Genomic DNA, 19488 nt, shown 5'->3' with positions numbered 1-19488 from the left:
CTTTTCTTCCTGCTCTTCCTCCCTGCTCTGTTCTTAGTTGCTCTCATTATATCAAAGAAGATATTTGGTATTTGTTTTTTAGGGATTGGCTAGCTTCACTAAGCATAATCTGCTCTAGTGCCATCCATTTCCCTGCAAATTCCATGATTTTGTCATTTTTTAGTGCTGCGTAATACTCCATGGTGTATAAATGCCACATTTTTTTAATCCATTCATCTATTGAAGGGCATCTGGGTTGGTTCCACAGTCTAGCTATTGTGAATTGTGCTGCTATGAACATCGATGTGGCAGTATCCCTGTAGTACGCTCTTTTAAGGTCTTCAGGGAATAGTCCAAGAAGGGCAATAGCTGGGTCAAATGGTGGTTCCATTCCCAGCTTTCCCAGGAATCTCCATACTGCTTTCCAAATTGGCCGCACCAGTTTGTAGTCCTACCAGCAATGAACAAGAGTACCCTTTTCCCCACATCCTCGCCAGCACTTGTTGTTGTTTGACTTCATAATGGCTGCCAATCTTACTGGAGTGAGATGGTATCTTAGGGTGGTTTTGATTTTCATTTCTCTGACTGCTAGAGATGGTGAGCATTTTTTCATGTACTTGTTGATTGATTGTATGTCCTCCTCTGAGAAGTGTCTGTTCAGGTCCTTGGCCCATTTGTTGATTGGGTTATTTGTTATCTTATTGTCTAATTTTTTGAGTTCTTTGTATACTCTGGATATTAGGGCTCTATCTGAAGTGTAAGGGGTAAAAATTTGTTCCCATGATGTAGGCTCCCTATTTACCTCTCTTATTGTTTCTCTTGCTGAGAAAAAAGTTTTCAGTTTAAGTAAGTCCCATTTGTTGATTCTCGTTATTAACTCTTGTGCTATGGGTGTCCTATTAAGGAATTTGGAGCCCGACCCCACAATATGTAGATCGGAGCCAACTTTTTCTTCTATCAGACGCAGAGTCTCTGATTTGATATCTAGCTCCTTGATCCACTTTGAGTTAACTTTTGTGCATGGTGAGAGAAAGGGATTCAGTTTCATTTTGTTGCATATGGATTTCCAGTTTTCCCAGCACCATTTGTTGAAGATGCTATCCTTCCTCCATTGCATGCTTTTAGCTCCTTTATCAAATATAAGATAATTGTAGCTTTGTGGATTAGTCTCTGTGTCCTCTATTCTGTACCATTTGTCCACCCGCCTGTTTTGGTACCAGTACCATGCTGTTTTTGTTACTATTGCTCTGAAATATAGTTTGAAATCTGGTATCGCTATACCGCCTGATTCACACTTCCTGCTTAGAATTGCTTTTGCTATTCTGGGTCTTTTATTTTTCCATATGAATTTCATGGTTGCTTTATCTATTTCTACAAGAAATGCCGTTGGGATTTTGATTGGCATTGCATTAAACCTATAGAGCACTTTTGGTAATATCGCCATTTTGATGATGTTAGTTCTGCCTATCCATGAACAGGGTATATTTTTCCATCTTCTAAGATCTTCTTCTACTTCTCTTTTTAGGGTTCTGTAGTTTTCATTGTGTAAGTCTTTCACCTCTTTTGTTAGGTTGATTCCCAAGTATTTTATTTTTTTTTGAGGATATTGTGAATGGAGTGTTTTTCCTCATTTCCGTTTCAGAAGTTTTGTCGCTGATATACAGAAATGCCTTTGATTTATGCGTGTTGATTTTATATCCTGCCACTTTGCTGAATTCATTTATTAGTTCTAGTAGTTTTTTTATAGACCCTTTTGGGTCTTCTAGGTATAGAATCATGTCTTCCGCAAATTGTGATAATTTAAGTTCTTCTTTTCCTATTTTTATGCCTTTAATTTCTTTCATCTGTCTAATTGCTCTGGCCAGTGTTTTGAGAACTATATTGAATAGAAGTGGTGATAGAGGGCATCCCTGTCTTTTTCCAGATTTTAGAGGGAATGCCTTCAATTTTTCTCCATTCAGAATGATGCTAGCCTGAGGCTTAGCATAGATAGCTTTTACTATGTCGAGGTAAGTTCCTGTTATCCCTAGTTTTTCTAATGTTTTGAACATAAAGGGATGCTGTACTTTGTCGAATGCTTTTTCTGCGTCTATCAAGATGATCATATGGTTCTTATCTTTAAGTCTATTGATGTGGTGAATCACATTTATTGATTTCCGTATATTGAACCATCCTTGCACCCCAGGGATAAATCATACTTGATCATGGTGCACAATTTTTTTGATGTGCCTTTGTATCCGATTCACCAGAATTTTATTGAGGATTTTTGCATCTAGGTTCATCAGAGATATTGGTCTGTAGTTTTCTTTCTTTGAGGTGTCTTTGTCTGGTTTCGGAATCAGGGTGATGTTGGCCTCATAGAATGAATTTGGCAGAGCTCCCTCTTTTTCTATTTCCTGAAATAACTTGAAAAGTATTGGTGTTAATTCTTCTTTAAAGGTTTTGTAAAACTCCACTGTATACCCATCCGGTCCAGGGCTTTTCTTGGTTGGTAGTCTTTTGATTGCTTCTTCTATTTCATCCATTGATATTGGTCTGTTTAAGTTGTGAGTATCCTCCTGACTCAGTCTGGGCAAATCATATGACTTAAGAAATTTATCGATGTCTTCACTATCTTCTAATTTATTGGAATATAGGTTTTCAAAATAATTTCTAATTGTCTTCTGTATTTCTGTAGCATCTGTTGTGATATTGCCTTTTTCATCCCGTATGTTAGTAATTTGAGTTCTCTCTCTTCTTCTCTTCGTTAGCATGGCTAAGGGTCTGTCGATCTTATTTATTTTTTCGAAGAACCAACTTTTAGTTTTGTTAATTTTTTCAATAGTTTCTTTTGTTTCAATTTCGTTGATTTCTGCTCCGATTTTAATTATTTCTTGCCTTCTGCTACAGTTGCTGTTGTTTTGCTCTTCCTTTTCTAGGGCTTTGAGATGAAGTGTGAGCTCATTTATTTGTTGGTTTTTCCTTTTTGGTTTTAACTATTTTATTTTTTTTCTTTTTTCTTTTTTTTTTTGCATTCTTTTTTTTATTGGTTGTTCAAAACATTACATAACTCATGACATATCATCTTTCATACATTTGATTCAAGTGGGTTATGAATTCCCATTTTTATCCCAAATACAAGTTGCAGAATCACACCGGTTACACATCCACATTTTTCCATAATGCCATATTAGTGACTGTTGTATTCTGCTACCTTTCCTATCCCCTACTATCCCCCGTCCCCTTCCCTCCCCTCTTCCCTCTCTACCCCATTAGCTGTTTTGGCTTTGTATATCTCTGTTGTCTCTCCTTTGTGGTGGGAGATTATGCCTAGAGATGTTGGGCTTTATTGTACTTTAAAGCTGATTCATTCAATTTATAAAGGGCTTCCGGATTCTGTATGCATATAGTGATTTGTTGTTTGTTCTTAGGACTTTATGTTTAGGTTAGGTGCTATGAAGGTATAAGGGTTAGTATGTCTTGGCTACTTTAGAAGGTTGCTCTACTGAAGTGGGATACTAACCGTCAATTGGATCAGGGTGTTGGTAGTAGCTAGGTATTTAGGAGCCCTATAGACAGCCTCGAAACATTCACCTATTTGCATTTAGACAATTACACGTAATGGAGGACGTAATGCTTGGGATGAAAGTTGGGGAGAAGGGGAAAGAAGGTGCTCTTAAAAAGAAAGAAGGAGAGGGAGATAGATAGAATAGGGAGAATGGAAAGAACAATAAAACTTGAAAGGGGAAAGAAAGAAGGAAAAGGGGAGAGAAAAAATAGAATAAAATAAAATAAGAAATTAAATTAGGTCTTAGAGATCCATTTTCTTCTCTTCCCGTAGGCAGAGCTGTGCCCTCCGGGCTGAGTTTTGCCCTCTATGTGTCGACAGCAATCCCTGTAAGGCAGCTCCTGGGAGTCTCTCAATCCTGTTAGTCCAGAGTCGTTCCACTTCTCCAGCCCCTCCTCCCCTTCCTCCTGCCAGCCAGCCAGGTCCTGCTCACCAGAGGCGGTTCCCAAGGATCTGGTTATACTTTCAGCCCCACTGCGTGCCCTATTTTCCGAACGACTGAGCATTCTCTCTACCATTCATCTAATCTCCAGTGCTGTGGAGCTGTGGTCTGGGAGTCAATAGTTTAGTTTTTCCGGACCCCTTTGATGGGCACGCCCTGGGAAGCTGGCGGCTAAGACCTTGGGTGTCGCCACTGGTGGTAATGTGAGTTGGGGGTCGAGAATCCCCTCTGCTACCCTCAGCCCCTACAATCACGACCACTCTGCTGGCGGTAGGAGGAGTTGGGGGTCAGGAGTGCCCTCTGTTTCCCTCCGCCCCTACCGTCACGCCCTCTCTGTTGGCGGTTGGGGGAGTTGGGGGTGGGGAGTCTTCTCTGCTTCCCTCCGCCCCTAAAGTCACGCCCACGTCACTGGTGGTAGGGGGAGTTGGGGGTCGGGAGTCCCGTGGCCCTTACGGTCATGCCCATGGAGAGATTTTTGAAGTTTCCCGGTTGTTTGTATCTGGTGTTGGTGGGAGTCACACACCTGCTAAAGTAGATTCCGCTGGGAAGGAATCTCGTTGGCCGAACTCTGGTGACTTCCCCTCTCTGCTATGGCGGGCCCCTGGCTCCTTGCTGGAGAATCCGAAGGGAGGGGTGGGACTGGCTTGTCTCTGGTCTGACTCAGTCTCTGGTTTTAGCTCCCAGTTCGCTATTTCATAAAGGCTTGGTTAGAGTCCCTTCATGTCGCCTCCTGAGCCAGGTGGGCGGGGCCTTTTGCCGGTTGGGCGGGGTCGTTCGCAGAGCCAGGCGGGCGGGGCTGTTTGCTGTGCGGGCAGGGCTGTTCGCAGTGCCGGGCGGGGAGCTGTTCACCCGAGGGGGGGGAGGGGGGGTCGTTTGCAGCGCCGAACCGCCAGGGGCGGTTCACAGAGCCGGGCCGGCAGGAGCCCGGGCAGGCAGCGGCTGTTTGAACGTTCGCCGCCGGGCTAGCAGCGGCCTTTTGGCGGCGGCCAGCGGGACTGGGCCCCTGCGCCTCGTAGCCGAGACAAACTGACACTTCCAATAAACTTACTAATTCCCGGCAGGTCTCCTTTCAGCGGAATTTTGCTAGAAGTTTCTCAGCAGGTAGCATGTAGGTGTATTAATGGATCTCTCTGATCCCATTACTGTGGAGGTATTGAAAATGCTGCCTCCTCGCCGGCTGCCATGTTGGGTCCCCGCAGTTTTTCCTTTTTTTGAGGAATGACCTCCAGGCGATGAATTTCCCTCTTAAAATTGCTTTCATTGTGTCCCATAGATTCCGATATGTTGTGTCTGTATTTTCATTTATCTCTAAGAATTTTTTGATTTCCTCCTTTATGTCTTCTGCAACCCATTGATCATTCAGTAACATATTGTTCATTTTCCATGTGATATAGGATTTTTCCTTCCTTCTTTTATCATTGATTTCCAGTTTCATTCCATTATGATCAGATAAAATGCATGGTATTATCTCCACCCCTTTATATTTACTGAGGGTTGTCCTATGGCATAATATATGGTCTATTTTTGAGAAGGATCCATGTGCTGCTGAGAAAAAAGTATATCCACTTGATGATGGTTGATATATTCTATATATGTCAGTTAAGTCTAGGTTATTGATTGTGATATTGAGTTCTATAGTTTCTTTATTCAACTTTTGTTTGGAGGATCTTTCCAATGGTGAGATAGGTGTGTTGAAGTCACCCATAATTATTGTGTTGTGGTCTATTTGATTCTTGAACTTGAGGAGAATTTGTTTTATGAACGTCGCAGCACCATTATTTGGTGCATAAATATTGATAATTGTTATGTCTTGTTGGTGAATGGTTCCTTTTAACAGTATATAATGTCCTTCCTTATCCCTTTTGATTAACTTAGTCTTGAAGTCGATTTTATTCGATATGAGGATGGCTACCCCTGCTTGCTTACGAGGACCGTGTGCGTGGTATATTTTTTCCCAGCCTTTCACCTTCAGCCTGTGTATGTCTTTTCCAATCAGATGTGTCTCCTGGAGGCAGCATATTGTTGGATTTGTTTTTTTAGTCCATGTTACCAGCCTATGTCACTTTATTGGAGAGTTTAAGCCATTAACGTGTAGAGTTACTATTGATATATGGTTTGTACTTCCAGCCATGTTTGATTATTTATCTTCTTTTTTTTTTAAATTTAGTTTGTTTCTCCATGATTAGCTTTCCCCCCACCCTCTGTCTTTACAGAGGCACTTCCCACTGATGGTTTTGGTTATTGTTTTTCATTTCTTCCTCGTGTAGTGTTTTGCTCAAGATGCTTTGCAATGCTGGTTTTCTGGCTGCAAATTCTTTTAGCTTTTGTTTATCATGAAAGATTTTTATTTCGTTGTCGTACCTGAAGCTTAATTTTGCTGGATACAGAATTCTTGGTTGGCATCCATTGTCTTTCAGTGTTTGAAATACATTGTTCCAGGATCTTCTCACTTTCAGCATCTGTGATGAAAAATCCGTTGTTAACCTTATTGGTTTACCCCTGAATGTAATCTGCCTCCTTTCTCTTGTAGCTTTTAATATTTTCTCTTTGTTCTGTATATTGGATATCTTCATAACAATGTGTCTTGGCATTGGTCTACTGTGATTTTGTGTGCTCGGTGTCCTGTATGCATCTACAATGTGTATATCCGTTTCCTTTTTTATTTCTGGAAAGTTTTCTGTAATTATTTTATTCAGCAGGTTACTCATTCCCTTGGTTTGAATCTCTGTTCCTTCCTCTATCCCGATGACTCGTAAGTTTGGTTTTTTTATGTTATCCCATATCTCTTGGATGTTTTTCTCGTGATTTTTTTACCAGCCTTTCTGAGTTGGCTAGACTCTTTTCAAGATGATATATTTTGTCTTCATTATCTGACGTTCTGGCTTCTACTTGCTCCACTCTGTTAGTGATACTCTCAATTGAGTTTTTAATTTGGTTTATCGTTTCCTTCATTTCTAGAATTATTGTTTGATTTTTTAAATAATCTCTATCTCCTGATAAAGATGCTTAACTTCTTCTTTTATCTGTTTATGTAATTCATTTTCAATGTGTTCTTTCACTGTTTGGATTTGCTGTCTCGTATCCTCTTTAAGGTTCCATTCCATCTATCTAAGGTATTCCTTGAGTTCTTTATATGACCATTTTTCTGCTGACTCTAGGTCCTCCTGAATATTTAGGCTGTCCTTCATTGTTTGTACTCCTTTTCTTCCTTGCTTTTTTATGCTGCTCATGTTACTTCTTGTTCTGTTTGACTGCTGAGTTACTGTTTACTCTTATAAATTTATTTGATGCTTGGGAGGAAAGGTATTAGAAAGGAAGGGAAGAAGTCACTAAAGAGAATGAGAGTAGGCAGGTAGAGTTCAAGGAAGGGGGAATAAGAAAATTGAAAAGAAATGAAAAGACAAAAGAAAAAATAGAAAAGAAAGAAAGAAAAAAATTTTTTTAAAAATAATAATCATAATAAAAAATGAAAATTAAAATTTAAAAAAATAATAAAATTAAAAAATTAAAAAAAATTAAGAACATTAAAAAAATTAAAGAACAACAACAACAACAAATGAAATTGAAAGAAAAAGAAAAAAAATAATAATAAATGCAGTCATAGAGTTCAATTAACTTCTCTTCCAGTAGGCGTGCCCACTGGGCCAAGCTTCTCCTCTCAGTAGGTGGGAACCAATCACTGTGCAGCAGCTCTTCCTCTCAGACTGGGCGGGTCTCCAATCCTGAGTGCCTAGGGCCTTCTCTTGTGTTTCCTCAAGCCAGGCCACGCTCACCTGTGACGCTCACCACAATACTGGCTACACGCCAGGTCTGCTGCTCCTGGGAGCCCTGTTTTCATGAACGCCTGGGCACACTCTCCTTGTTTGCCTCCCTCAGACCCTAAGTTTGTAGAGCTTGGGGCTGAGAACCCCCAGCGAATTTGCTTGCCCTCCGGTAGCCACACCCCCGGTAGCTGGTGCAAGAGACCTCAGTTGTCAGCACTGGTTCGGAGCGGTAGCCGGGAGATCCATGCCGTGAGTCCCGCGCCACTCCTGATTCCCTCGGTCTGGCTATCGCACTCACAGGAGAGCTGGGAGGGGCCCTTAAGGTTTCCCTGCTGTGTGGAGAGAGATAGCTAGGGGATTACACACCTGTTGTGCTGGTTTCAATGAAGTTATCTCCTCCACCCGTGACGTCAGTTCTCTGCCATGGTGGTATCCCATGCAAATGGTGACTGTTCGTTCCCTTTGCCAGGTGACCAATGCAACGGGTGGGTCCTGACTGTCTCTCCCAATCCCCGTTTCAATCCTGTGGCCACTGCCTATGAAGGCTCGGTTGGCTTTTACCTCTATAAGTTCAGAAGGGCCGACCAGTTATTTCAATCGGGATCGTTAGTGCTGAGTCACGAGAAGCAGGCGAACCGGAGCTTGAATGCAGCCGATCCGGGCTCTGTGTGTGTGTTCTGAGGGGCCCAGACTGTTCGCCCCAGATCCACGTCAGCTCAGCATTGCCTAATGATCCTGGATCTTCATGTTTCACTTGGGTTCGCTGCAGTTGATTAAATATTACCACAAAAGAGGTATGCCAGTCCTTACCAAAAGGACCAGACTACTGGAGGGGTCCCCTGGCATTCCAGGTATCTTCCCTGTCATTGTTGTTGTTGTTGCTAGAGGGTTGCTATGGGTCTTCAGGTCAGGCCTTAGGCCTCAAACATCGCGAGAGAATTTTTAATATTTATTTCTTAGTTATTGGCGGACACAACATCTTTTGTTAGTATGTGGTGCTGAGGATTGAACCTGGGCCGCACGCATGCCAGGTGAGCACGCTACCGCTTGAGCCACATCCCCAGTCCCTGCATTGCTGTTGTTGAGGCTGACTTTGAACTTGTGATCCTCCTGTCTCAGCCTTCTGAGCTGCTAGGATTACAGGTGTGCAGCACCACACCTGGCCCTCATAAAATGTATTTGGGAGTGTTTTTTTTTTTCATTCAATTTCATAGAATAATTTGAGAAAGACCGGTGTTAGTTATTCTGTAATGGTCTAGTAGACCTCAGCTGAGAATCTATTAGGTTCAGGGCTTTTCTTTTTTGGAAGTCTTTTAATTGCTGTTTCAATTTTATTACTTTTTATTGGTGTATTTAGGATTTCCATATCTTCCTGGTTCAATTTGGGTAGGTCATATATCTGTATCTAAAAATTTGTTCATGTCTTCATATTTTCATGTTTACTGGAGCATGAATTTTCAAAATTTGGTCTGAAAATACTCTGGATTTCAGAGGGGTCTGTGGTAATAGCTCCTTTTTCATCATTGATCTCGTTGATTTGCTTTTTTTCATTCTTTCTTTTATTAGTTTGGCTAAGGGTATGTTTATTTTCTTTATCTTTTCAAAGAACAAATTCTTTATTACCTTGATCTGGTGTATTATTTTCTTATTCTCAATTTCATTGATTTTGGCTCTGATGTAATTAATCCCTGTCTTTTGCTGTTTTTGGGTTACCTTGTTCTTCTTTTTCTAAAGCCTTGGTAGAAAATAAGCTTATTTATTTGGGATTCCTTTAATTTTTTAAGGTGGGCTTTCAGTGCTATAAATTTGCCCCTTAGAACTGCTTTCCTACTGTTCAAGAGATTTTGATGTGTTGTGTCTTTGTTCTCATTCATTTCTAAGAATTTCTTGATTTCTGTTCTCATTTTTCCTCTTTGATACATCGTTATTTATGAAAGTATAATTCAATCTCCATGAGTTTACATGGTTTCTATTATTTTTCTTGTTCTTTATTTGTAATTTCATCTCATTATGATCTGATAAAATACATAGTATTCTATTAATGTTTTCATATTTGCTAAGATTTGCTTTGTGGCCTAGAATATGATCTATTTTGGAAAAAGTTTCATGCATAGCTGAGAAGAAGGAAAATTTAGCTATTTTGGGATAGAATATTCTTAAGCTGTTAGGTCCATTTGATTTATAGTTTTGTTTAGGTTTGAGATATCTTTGTTGATTTTTTGTTTTGATGACCTATTTGTGATAAGAGTGTATTGAAATCCCCCAGTATTATTATGTTGGGGTCTATGTGGAATTTAATGTCATGGAGTATTTTTGTGTGTGTGTGTAATTGGGTGCATTGAACTTTGGGGCATAAATGTTTACTATAGTTATATCTTCTTGTTGGATTGTTCCCTTTACTTGAATGTAATGTCCTTCTTTGTCTTTTCTGATTAATTCTTTCTTGGAATGTACTTTGTCAGGATATGAGAAAAGCTACTCCTGCTTGTTTTCCTGGACCATATGTTTGGAATACTTCTTGTCACTTTTTTACCTTTAGCCTGTGGGTGTCTTTGCCTATAAGATACATCTCATGTAAACAGCATATAGTTGGGTTTTGTTTTTTGATATATTTTGCTGATCTGTATCTTTTAATTGGGAAAGTGAGATCATTAACATTTAGTGGTAGTATGGATATGTGTTCATGGTTTCCTGCCATTTTTTTTTTTTTGCTATATTTTAATCCTGCCTTGTTTTTCATTTAGTGGATCATTCTTTTATTGAACTTCCACTGTGTTTAGGTTTTTGAATTTTTTTTTTTTTTTGTACTGGGGATTTAACTCAGGGGTATTTGGCCAATGAGCCACATCCCTATTTTTTATTTTATTTAGAGACAGGATCTTACTGAGTTGCTTAGGGCCTTGCTTTTGCTGAGGTTGGCTTTGAACTCATGATCCTTCTGCCTCAGACTCTGGAGTCACTGGGATTGCAGGTGTGCACCACCACACCAGGCATGGAAATTTTTTTTTTTGTTGTTGTTCCTATGTGTGAAGTTTGAGCATTCCATGTAGTGCTGGTTTGGTTATCATGAATTCTTTTAGTTTATTCTTGTCGTGGAATGTTTTTATTCCCCCTCTAATTTGAAACTAAGTTTTGCTGATTATACCTTGGCTGATAGTTGGTTTCTTTTAGGGTTTGGGATATCTCATTCTGGGGCCTCCTTGATTTTAGAGTCTAAGTAGAGACATCAGAAGTGAGCCATATTGGTTTGCCTTTAAATGTGACCTGTTATTTCTCTCTTTCAGTTTTAAATATTCTTTCCTTATTTTCTATGTAAGGCATTTTGCTTATGATATGTATCAGTAAGCTTCTCATTTGGCTATTGGGGGACCTTTAAGTGTCCCGTATGTGGATGTCTAAATTATTTCTGATGAAAGTCTCACTGAAAATGTTCTTTATTCCTTTGGTGTGTATCTCTATTGGAGTTCTCTTCTATCCCAGTGATTCTCAGATTTGATCTTTTAAGTTGTCCCAGAGTTCTTATATATTCTGATCATGTTCTATATTTTTTCCCCTTACTGCCTTCTGTGTATTCAAGATCATATAGACAGTCTTCAATGCTTGAAATTCTGACTTCAAGGCCTGAGGTTCTATTTTCTATGCCATCTAATCTGTTACTGATATCTTCAAGTGAGTTTATAATTAGATCAATCTTGTTTTTATTTTATAGGAGTTCTGCTTGGCTTCTTTTCACTATTTCTATTTTTATTAAAATGGACTTTATCTTGTATGTTTGCTCTCTTAATTCCTTCCTTAGTTCTTCTTTTAGTTCATTGAACATGAGATAATCAGCTTTTTAAAAAAATATTTACTTTTTAGTTGTAGTTGGACACAATATCTTTATTTTATTTATGTGGTGCTGAGGATTAAACCCAGGGCCTCACACGTGCTAGGCAGGCACTCTACCACTGAGCCACAACCCAGCCCCAATAATCAGTTTTTTCTATTATTATTATTTTTTTGTACCAGGGATTGAACCCAGAGACACTTGGCCACTGTTCTACATCCCCAGCCCTATTTTGTATTATATTTGGAGACACGGTCTCACTGAGTTGCTTATTGCCTTGCCGTTGCTGAGGCTGGCTTTAAACCTGTGATCCTCCTGTCTCAGGCTCTTGAGCTGCTGGGATTACAGGTGGGCACCATGTCACCTGGCTGTTTTTTACAATCTTTTTCTGGGTTTTCATCTACTTCACTATCAGTAGGTCCCTTTGTTGTGGGATTGTGGATTTTGGAGGAATTTTGTTTGCCTATTTTCTCCTATTTTCACAGGTCTTGCTCTTTTGCTCAGTTGATGCATTGATTGCTCCTTTCTTAGGGCACATTCTTCAGTTGCTAAAGTGTCCTAGAGTGATCTGGATTGAGATCCCTCATATGTGTGGTATCCACAGGCTTTCTGTTATTTCACTGTTTCCTCTATGTTAATGGATGTCCATAGATGGGATATGGGGGCCCACATCTAGCTGTTTCTACTTGGGGCCTGGTCTTTCATTTGGGTTTTTGTCTTTTCTATTCTTTGAGGTAAAGTATAGCTGAAGATTGAGTGTCAATAATTAAAGTGGAGCAAGGTGTGCTGTCTTTTGGTTGAATTTAGTTCAGCAGCAGAATTTCTACCCTGTGAACTTGTAGTATCTCTGTAGGTTTCCAGTACCTCACCAATTAGGGGGAAGCAAATAATAGCAATAATCAATGCAAACAATATACAGCATTAAACTAAATACTTGGTTCCTACTATGACATCTATAAATTAATTGCCACAAAAACCAAGAAATGGTAGGATCAGCAATTGCCATCAGAAAAAACAATAAGTAACCGTATATTATATCTGGTATTAAATCAAACTACAGGTCAACTATAACATTCACAGCAGTAATAATTGCAATAGCATTAGTGGTGGGGGCAGGCATTGTACAAACCAACTAGTGTTAAAAGATGTTAAGAATGCAGTTAATTAAGATAAAAGAAAATGTGATAGAAAGGCTGAAAAAAGAGTTTACAATTTCAAAACGTGAATAGAGAGAATGCAGAACAGATGTAGGATGTGATGGTATAAGGAAGGAGTAGAAAAAATAGAAGTAAAAAATTAAAGGAAGAGTGGAAGAGGGAACAATAGAATTTGTTAGCAGAAGAAAAGATGTATTCCCAGGGTGGGACTGCTGCAGAGTTCTATGAGTGGAGTTCTAGAAGGTGGAGTTTAGGTCTAATTAGGCCTCACAAGTTTTATTGGGTGGCATCTGCTCTGGAGAGATTAGATCAACATACCCCTAGAGCCTGCTAGTTGCCAGTTTCTGCTGAGAGTCTGGATCTCAGGAGTCTCCATAGGATTCTGTTAATGGATCCAGGAGCCAATCCTTCACCTACTCTGCTGCTCACAAATACAGCCTTTCCCGTCTTCGCAGGCTTAGTCCCTGAGTGTTTTCACACTTATAACTTCAGCTATTCTCATGAGCTGCCAGAGTTTTGACCCTTTCACTTTTCTTACTTCAATCCCCCTGAGTATGATCTTCTCTAGGTCATGAGGCAGGCACTTGCTAGGAATGTGAACCCTCTTTGCTTAAATCTCCTGTTTCCCTCAGCAGCAGCTACAACATGGCCACCTCAAGATAGCTACTGCCTCAGCTCTCCATGGTCAGTTGGGAAACATGAGGTGCTTTTCAGGCACCAGTGTACAGTGCTAAGGGAAGGCTGTTTTTCTGCTCTTCGGATTTTCTATACTAAATCTGTCCATTGTGTTTCTCTGAGTTCTCCTTCCTGTGTTGAACCAGCACTGCTCCTGCTGCTGCTCAAACCAGCTTTGTAAGCAAAAATAACTAAAAATGGGAGCAGACCTCAAAGATCAGCAAGCTGCCTTTTTAAGCACATGGCATATTTTCAGGGGAGAAAATGGTGACTGGTTACAAGAGGAGGTCTGTGTTTCGTAGGTTTTAATGAGAGTTAATCACAGCAGAATGTTTAGTGTGACTTAATCATTAGAGACTTGGGATGTGCTGGCTGGGCAGTCAGGAAACTAGTTGTGCAGGTTAAAATCTAACTCAGGAAAACAGCTGTAAAAGCTTGAAACTCATCTCAGGGAAACAGTTGTAAAAGCTTGAAACTCCTTGTTACTGGGATAAATATCTTTGAGAAAGGATGAAAGCCCATAGCTCAGGGCCTAATGTTTGCCTTCCTCTCCTCCCCTCCCTGATCACACTGTCCTCCTTTTCTCCCTGGTGGCTGTCATTTCTCTTTTCTTGGGGGATGTTATTTTCCATAGCCTTCAAGCTTGACTCCAATGTAATTTTTTTTCTTTCTTAATGGATCCAAATTTCTGAGTCTCTAAAACACTGACTGTCCAATATTGAGTTTTAGTAAAATCCCTCTTTGATCCACCTTGCAGAGAAGCAGTATTTCTGCTCCTTGAATCAAAGGTCACAGAGCAACATGTATGCAGCCTTCCTCTAGTCTACCATCTTGAATCCAACCTAAAGAAAGTCATCCTTGCTGGGGGCAGTAGTGAACACCTGTAATTTCAGTGACTCAGGGGACAGTCTAATCACTAATTCAAGATCAAGTTCAGCAACTGAGACTCTCAGCAATGTATGGAGAACCTGTCTCAAAATGAAAACAAATAGGGCTGGGGACTTAATTTAGTGGTAAGACACTAGGTTGAATACTCAACACCAAAAAAAAAAAAAAAAGCCACTGTGTTGAGCATATGGTATCATGGAAAACACATGTTAGAGGGCCTTCTCTACAATCTCTCTCTATAAATATGAGCTACCATTTGTTCAGAATGTTTCTCATTTAACTGCCATTCTGGATTCTGAAAGAGATTTAATTTACTATCTATATAAAGAGAAAAAAGTCAGGCTTTATATTTTTCCCTTTTACTAGGTACTATGAGACTATCAAATCATGCAGCTCATACATTGAATGGTCACAATCAGAGTGGTGATAGAAGTGTTATTTATTCTATGGACAAATTTTGGAATGAAGACTGTCCTTCGGCTACTTTAACTGGTAATATTACGCATAATACAAACTATTATATAGGATAGAAAAAAATTGTTAGATATAATGTTTCATTTTCTTACACTATGTTGAGAAAATAATAATATTTGATTCTGCACTATGTTCAAATGAAAATCTGTTTTTATATTAATCTTCATAGGTATTACTGAAGAATTTATTACCTCACTGTTTTACTTCTACAGAAGAATCAGCGGACTTTATATAACTAATACTGAATATGCTTTACTTGCAGCAATGGCTGTGCTTTTTTCAGGTAAAAACCATACAGCAAGCAGTAAAAGCCTGGATTAAATTTTAGCAATGAAATCATAAAGTTGGTTGTTATTAAATTATCATTTGCATCCAAATGCACCAATTTTGTTTTACCATAATTTTCTTATTATGGGAGCATTCCTTTTTTTAAAAATTTTTATTGTTGGTTGTTCAAAACATTACATAGTTCTTGATATATCATATTTCACACTTTGATTCAAGTGGGTGGGAGCATTCCTTTAAGCTTATGAACATGTTGTAATTTCTTGCATCTTAAAAAAATGCCTTCTTGACCTCACATTCCCATTCATTTTTTCTTCCATTCTTCTGTTCCACTTTATAGAAAAAAATTTTTTTAACAGGGTTGTCTATGCTGCTGCTTCTATTTGTCTCCTCTTACTCATGAGTTCTCTATGGTCAAATTTAGCTCTGTCCTCTCCACTCCCCAGTAACTGGGATTACAGGTGTGAACCACCATCCCCAGCTGGTATTGCCATCTTTAAGCTGCATAAACCAAAATTGTTTCTTTCTTTTTCTTACAAATACAAAACAAATCATTTTGGCTAAATCCTCAAAATATATCTAAAACTTAATGATTTCTTACTATCTCTAGCTAACACCCTAATCGAAACTACTTTCCTCACTGACTTTCGTAATTCTGTGCTTGCTTCTCTAGAATCTATTCTTTATGTAGAAGCCAGGGGAATTGTTTGAAAATATAAGTCAGATCATTCCTCTGTTGTGTCCTTCAATTACTTCCATTTTACACAGATTAAAGCCACAGTTCTTTCTATTATTGTTTACTGTTATCTCTGTTTTACTCCATCCTAGCACATTCCTTTTTTTTTTTCCCCCAGGATGAGTGTAAGAGTAGTATTTATTTAAGTGTGTATATAAACAGAACTCTTTCAGGGTGAGAGGGGACCCAACAGAGTTGCCTAGCACATTGCTTTTGACACAGATGTTCCATGGAAATTTCAAGAAGTTTCTTGCCACAGGTTCTACTATGCTTGATAAGTCTTTTGCCTGGAAATGTTTTCCTCCAGATAGACATATGACTCCCTCCTTCACCATTTTGAATCTCTGCTAAGTGTCATTTTATCTTTGATCAGTCTTTTAAAAATAGCTACTTTCCCTTCCTGGTGTGGTAGTGCACACCTGTAATTCTAATAGATCAGGAGTCTGAGGCAGGAGGATAGCAAGTTCAAAGCCAGCTTTAGCAACTTAGCAAGGCCCTAAGCAACTTAGCAAGCCCCTGTCTCAAAATAAAAATAAAAAGCGTTGGGGAATGTGGCTCAGTAGTTAAGCACCCTGGGTTCAATTCCTTAGTACCAAAAATAAATAAACAAACAATGAAATAAATTGTTATCTCTTTTCCTGTTTATTTTCCTTACACTACATCTATGCTATGTTATATTTTTACTTTTAAAAATATGTATATGCCTCTTTCCTCCCCTACTTCTCCTGAACCCAGAATAAGCTCAATGAGGGGAAGAAATTTTGCCTATTATGTTCACTGTTGTATCTCTGGCACAATGACTAGATGAATAAATGCTGTCCAAGCACTATGAAATTCTTGGTTGGCACTTATATTTTATAGGCAAGTTCTTAAGAAGCTTTGCTTTTTACTTACTGTTGGTCTTGGGAAATTAATAATTTAAGACTTCAAGTAAGCCCTTGCTTGCTCTTACATTCTTAAAACTAATTACTGACCCTTCCTTCCTATGTGACTTCATGAAAATCACTTAATTCTCTAAGTTTCAAGATTATCTGAGAAATGGTGATAAAAATAGAACTTACAACCCCCCCCCCCAAAAAAAAAATATTTTTTGTAGGTACTAGGGATTAAACCCAGGGTCTCAGGAATGCTGGGTGAGCATTCTACTACTGCACCTCATCCCTCAGACCTTTAAAAATTTTTACTTTGAGACAGGGTATTGTTAAATTGCCCAGGCTGGCCTTGAATTTGTGATCCTCCTGTTTTAGACTCCTGAGTAGTTGGGATTACATGCCTGTACCACCAAGCCAGCCCTAATGGAGTATTGTAAAGATTAAATAAAATAATGCACAGAGGCAAGTTACTTATCTTTTTAAAAATATTCATTTTTTAGTTATAGGTGGACATAATATCTTTATTTTATTTTTTTATGTGGGGCTGAGGATCAAACCCAGTGCCTTACACATTGCTGAGTGAGTGCTCTACCTCTGAGTCACAACCCCAGCCCAGCAAGTTACTTATCTTAATGCTTGGCATATGTTAAAGGTTCAGCAAACGTTTGTTATTTAAAAACTGCACTGTCTTAAAATGAATTAATTATCTTCTACCACTTTCCAATATACATTAAGATGAATATAATAATGTTTTTCAGATCGTCCATGTCTTGAAAATAAGCAACAAGTGGAGAATTTACAAGAACCAATTTTACAAATTTTGTATAAATATTCAAAAATTCACCATGCAGAAAACCCACAGCATTTTGCTCATCTCATAGGGAGGCTAACTGAACTGAGAACTCTGAATCACAACTACTCAGAAATACTTAGCACTTGGAAAACAAAGCACCCCAAATTTATTAATTTATTTTCTGAGAAATGGAATGTGTACTCACATTGCTGAAATTTTAGAATGTTGTGGTTTGTCTTGATTTTTCTGTACCTAAATTGGATGACTAATTTGAAAAACATTAACATGACAGCTATATTACCAATATATCACCATAAAATGGATATCATCAATACTCATCAAGTTTTGTGAAATCCTTCTATCACTACATGGACACCTAGGATTCTTTTCAAGATTGGACTCAAAACAAGCAACTCTTATTGTTTCTGCATGGTTTCTCCAAAAGAAAATTACTGTAAGAGTTATCATCTGAAGAAACTCTACTTTTTTCATTTAGTTGAAAATACATAATTTATAGACATCAAAAAAAGGTTATCTAGTGAAAAAGATTGTAATTAAAACAAGTAAATTTCTATCTCATTAATTAATACCAGATTGATGGAATAAGGAACTAACATTTTAAATGTCTTTGAAAAAAGAAGTCTTTAATAAAGTAAATTGGAAAATTTGTGATGAAAGATACTTAAAAAATCAAAAGAACAGCTCTTTAAAATGTTTTAATTGGGAAATTTAGCATGATTTACTTCTCATTCTGGGAGACAACATTTTAACATTTTTGCTAACATCTTTTGTAGAAACAGTGACTTTCCACAAACATTTTAGTCTTTATAGGTATAGGATGGTAATATGTTAAAAATAAAGTTCACGTGAAATACATGAACCAAGAAACTGTGTTGGCATAATTGTTTCCAAAGACTGTAAAAGTAAGTGACACCTGTGACTTTAAGTAATTATATGACTAGAGGTAGTATTTTGGTTTTCAATAAAGAAAACTAGACCACAGTTAAAATTTTCACTATGTAAAACTTTTTAAAACATTGGAATATTGAATTTATAGTCTTGACTTAAAAGTGTTAATTATATGTATCAATTATTGCCCCTAGGGGTACTTTGTGTATATTCTTGGCATCGTTTCTTGGAAGGAGTGTCTTATCAAAAGGACATCTAGGTGCAATTTTTTTAAAATGTCAAATGAAGGAGGGAAACCGGATCATCATTTCCAATTGGAAAATTTTATAATTTTATTAGAAACTGTTGTCTAGTAACTGTATACAAAAAGGGTTATTAAAAAATATTGTTAGGGCTGCGGTTGTGGCTCCGTGGTAGAGCGCTTGCTTAGCATGTGTGAGTCACTGGGTTCAATCCTCAGCAACCACATAAAAAAATAAGGTTTTAAAAAGTAAAAAAAGAAAATATATTGCTAAAGTTCTTTGGAGAAGCATCAGATGATATCTGGAGAAAGTTCTAACAAAGCCAGTATCTTCAAAATGTAATGCATTATCTTATTGCTCAAACCTAGGTACCATGCTAATGAAATCTCTCTTAGCTAAGCCTGCAACCAGGTACTCATGTTTGACTTGTCTCTCTTCTATGAAGACGCCATTCGTTTTACTTCCTAAATACCTTTTCCAGATGATACCTCCTCATGTCCACTGCCCTCGTCAGACCCCAGGTCCGCATGTCACCCAGGCTGTTAAAACTGTCTTCCCAAACTCCTAAACCATTCTTCACAATGCAGATTTTCTTCTGAATCGGATCATACCACCGTTTCCATTCAAAATTCTTCAAAATTGGGACTGGGGTTGTGGCCCAGCGGTAGAGCTTTTGAGACCCTGGGTTCGATGCTCAGCACCACATAAAAATAAACAAAGAGATTGTGCCCATGTATAACTAAAATAAATAAATAAATAAAAAAATAAAATCTTCAAAATCCCCATCCATGACGTCTAAACCCAAACGCCTGTGCACGGCGGGCCTGCCCATCTGCTCTCACCTCTGCACTCACCTCGGGCGCTTTCCCGCCTTGGTCTTCCTCGCACACCTGCGTCAA

The 19488-nt window shown here is 38.6% G+C and overlaps 1 protein-coding gene across 1 annotated transcript in view; it reads left to right on the top strand.

The window, feature by feature from the left end:
• LOC124102023 (bile acid receptor-like) overlaps positions 1 to 19298 on the top strand; it is a 48144-nt gene extending 28846 nt beyond the window's left edge. Inside the window, exons 9-11 of the mRNA XM_046458294.2 lie at positions 14645 to 14770; positions 14922 to 15035; positions 17404 to 19298. Of these exons, the coding sequence (XP_046314250.1) occupies positions 14645 to 14770; positions 14922 to 15035; positions 17404 to 17651 (488 nt within the window). The 3' untranslated portion in view covers positions 17652 to 19298. The remainder of the gene's footprint in view (positions 1 to 14644; positions 14771 to 14921; positions 15036 to 17403) is intronic.
• The last annotated feature ends 190 nt before the right edge of the window (positions 19299 to 19488 follow it).

The sequence above is a fragment of the Marmota monax genome, unplaced genomic scaffold (assembly GCF_021218885.2).
Source record: "Marmota monax isolate L192 unplaced genomic scaffold, Marmota_monax_Labrador192_F-V1.1 WCK01_AAM20220418_F8-fsc00087, whole genome shotgun sequence".
NCBI lineage: Eukaryota > Metazoa > Chordata > Mammalia > Rodentia > Sciuridae > Marmota > Marmota monax.
The sequence above is the reverse complement of the archived record's forward strand: the minus strand, read 5'-3'. Positions and strand labels throughout refer to the sequence as shown.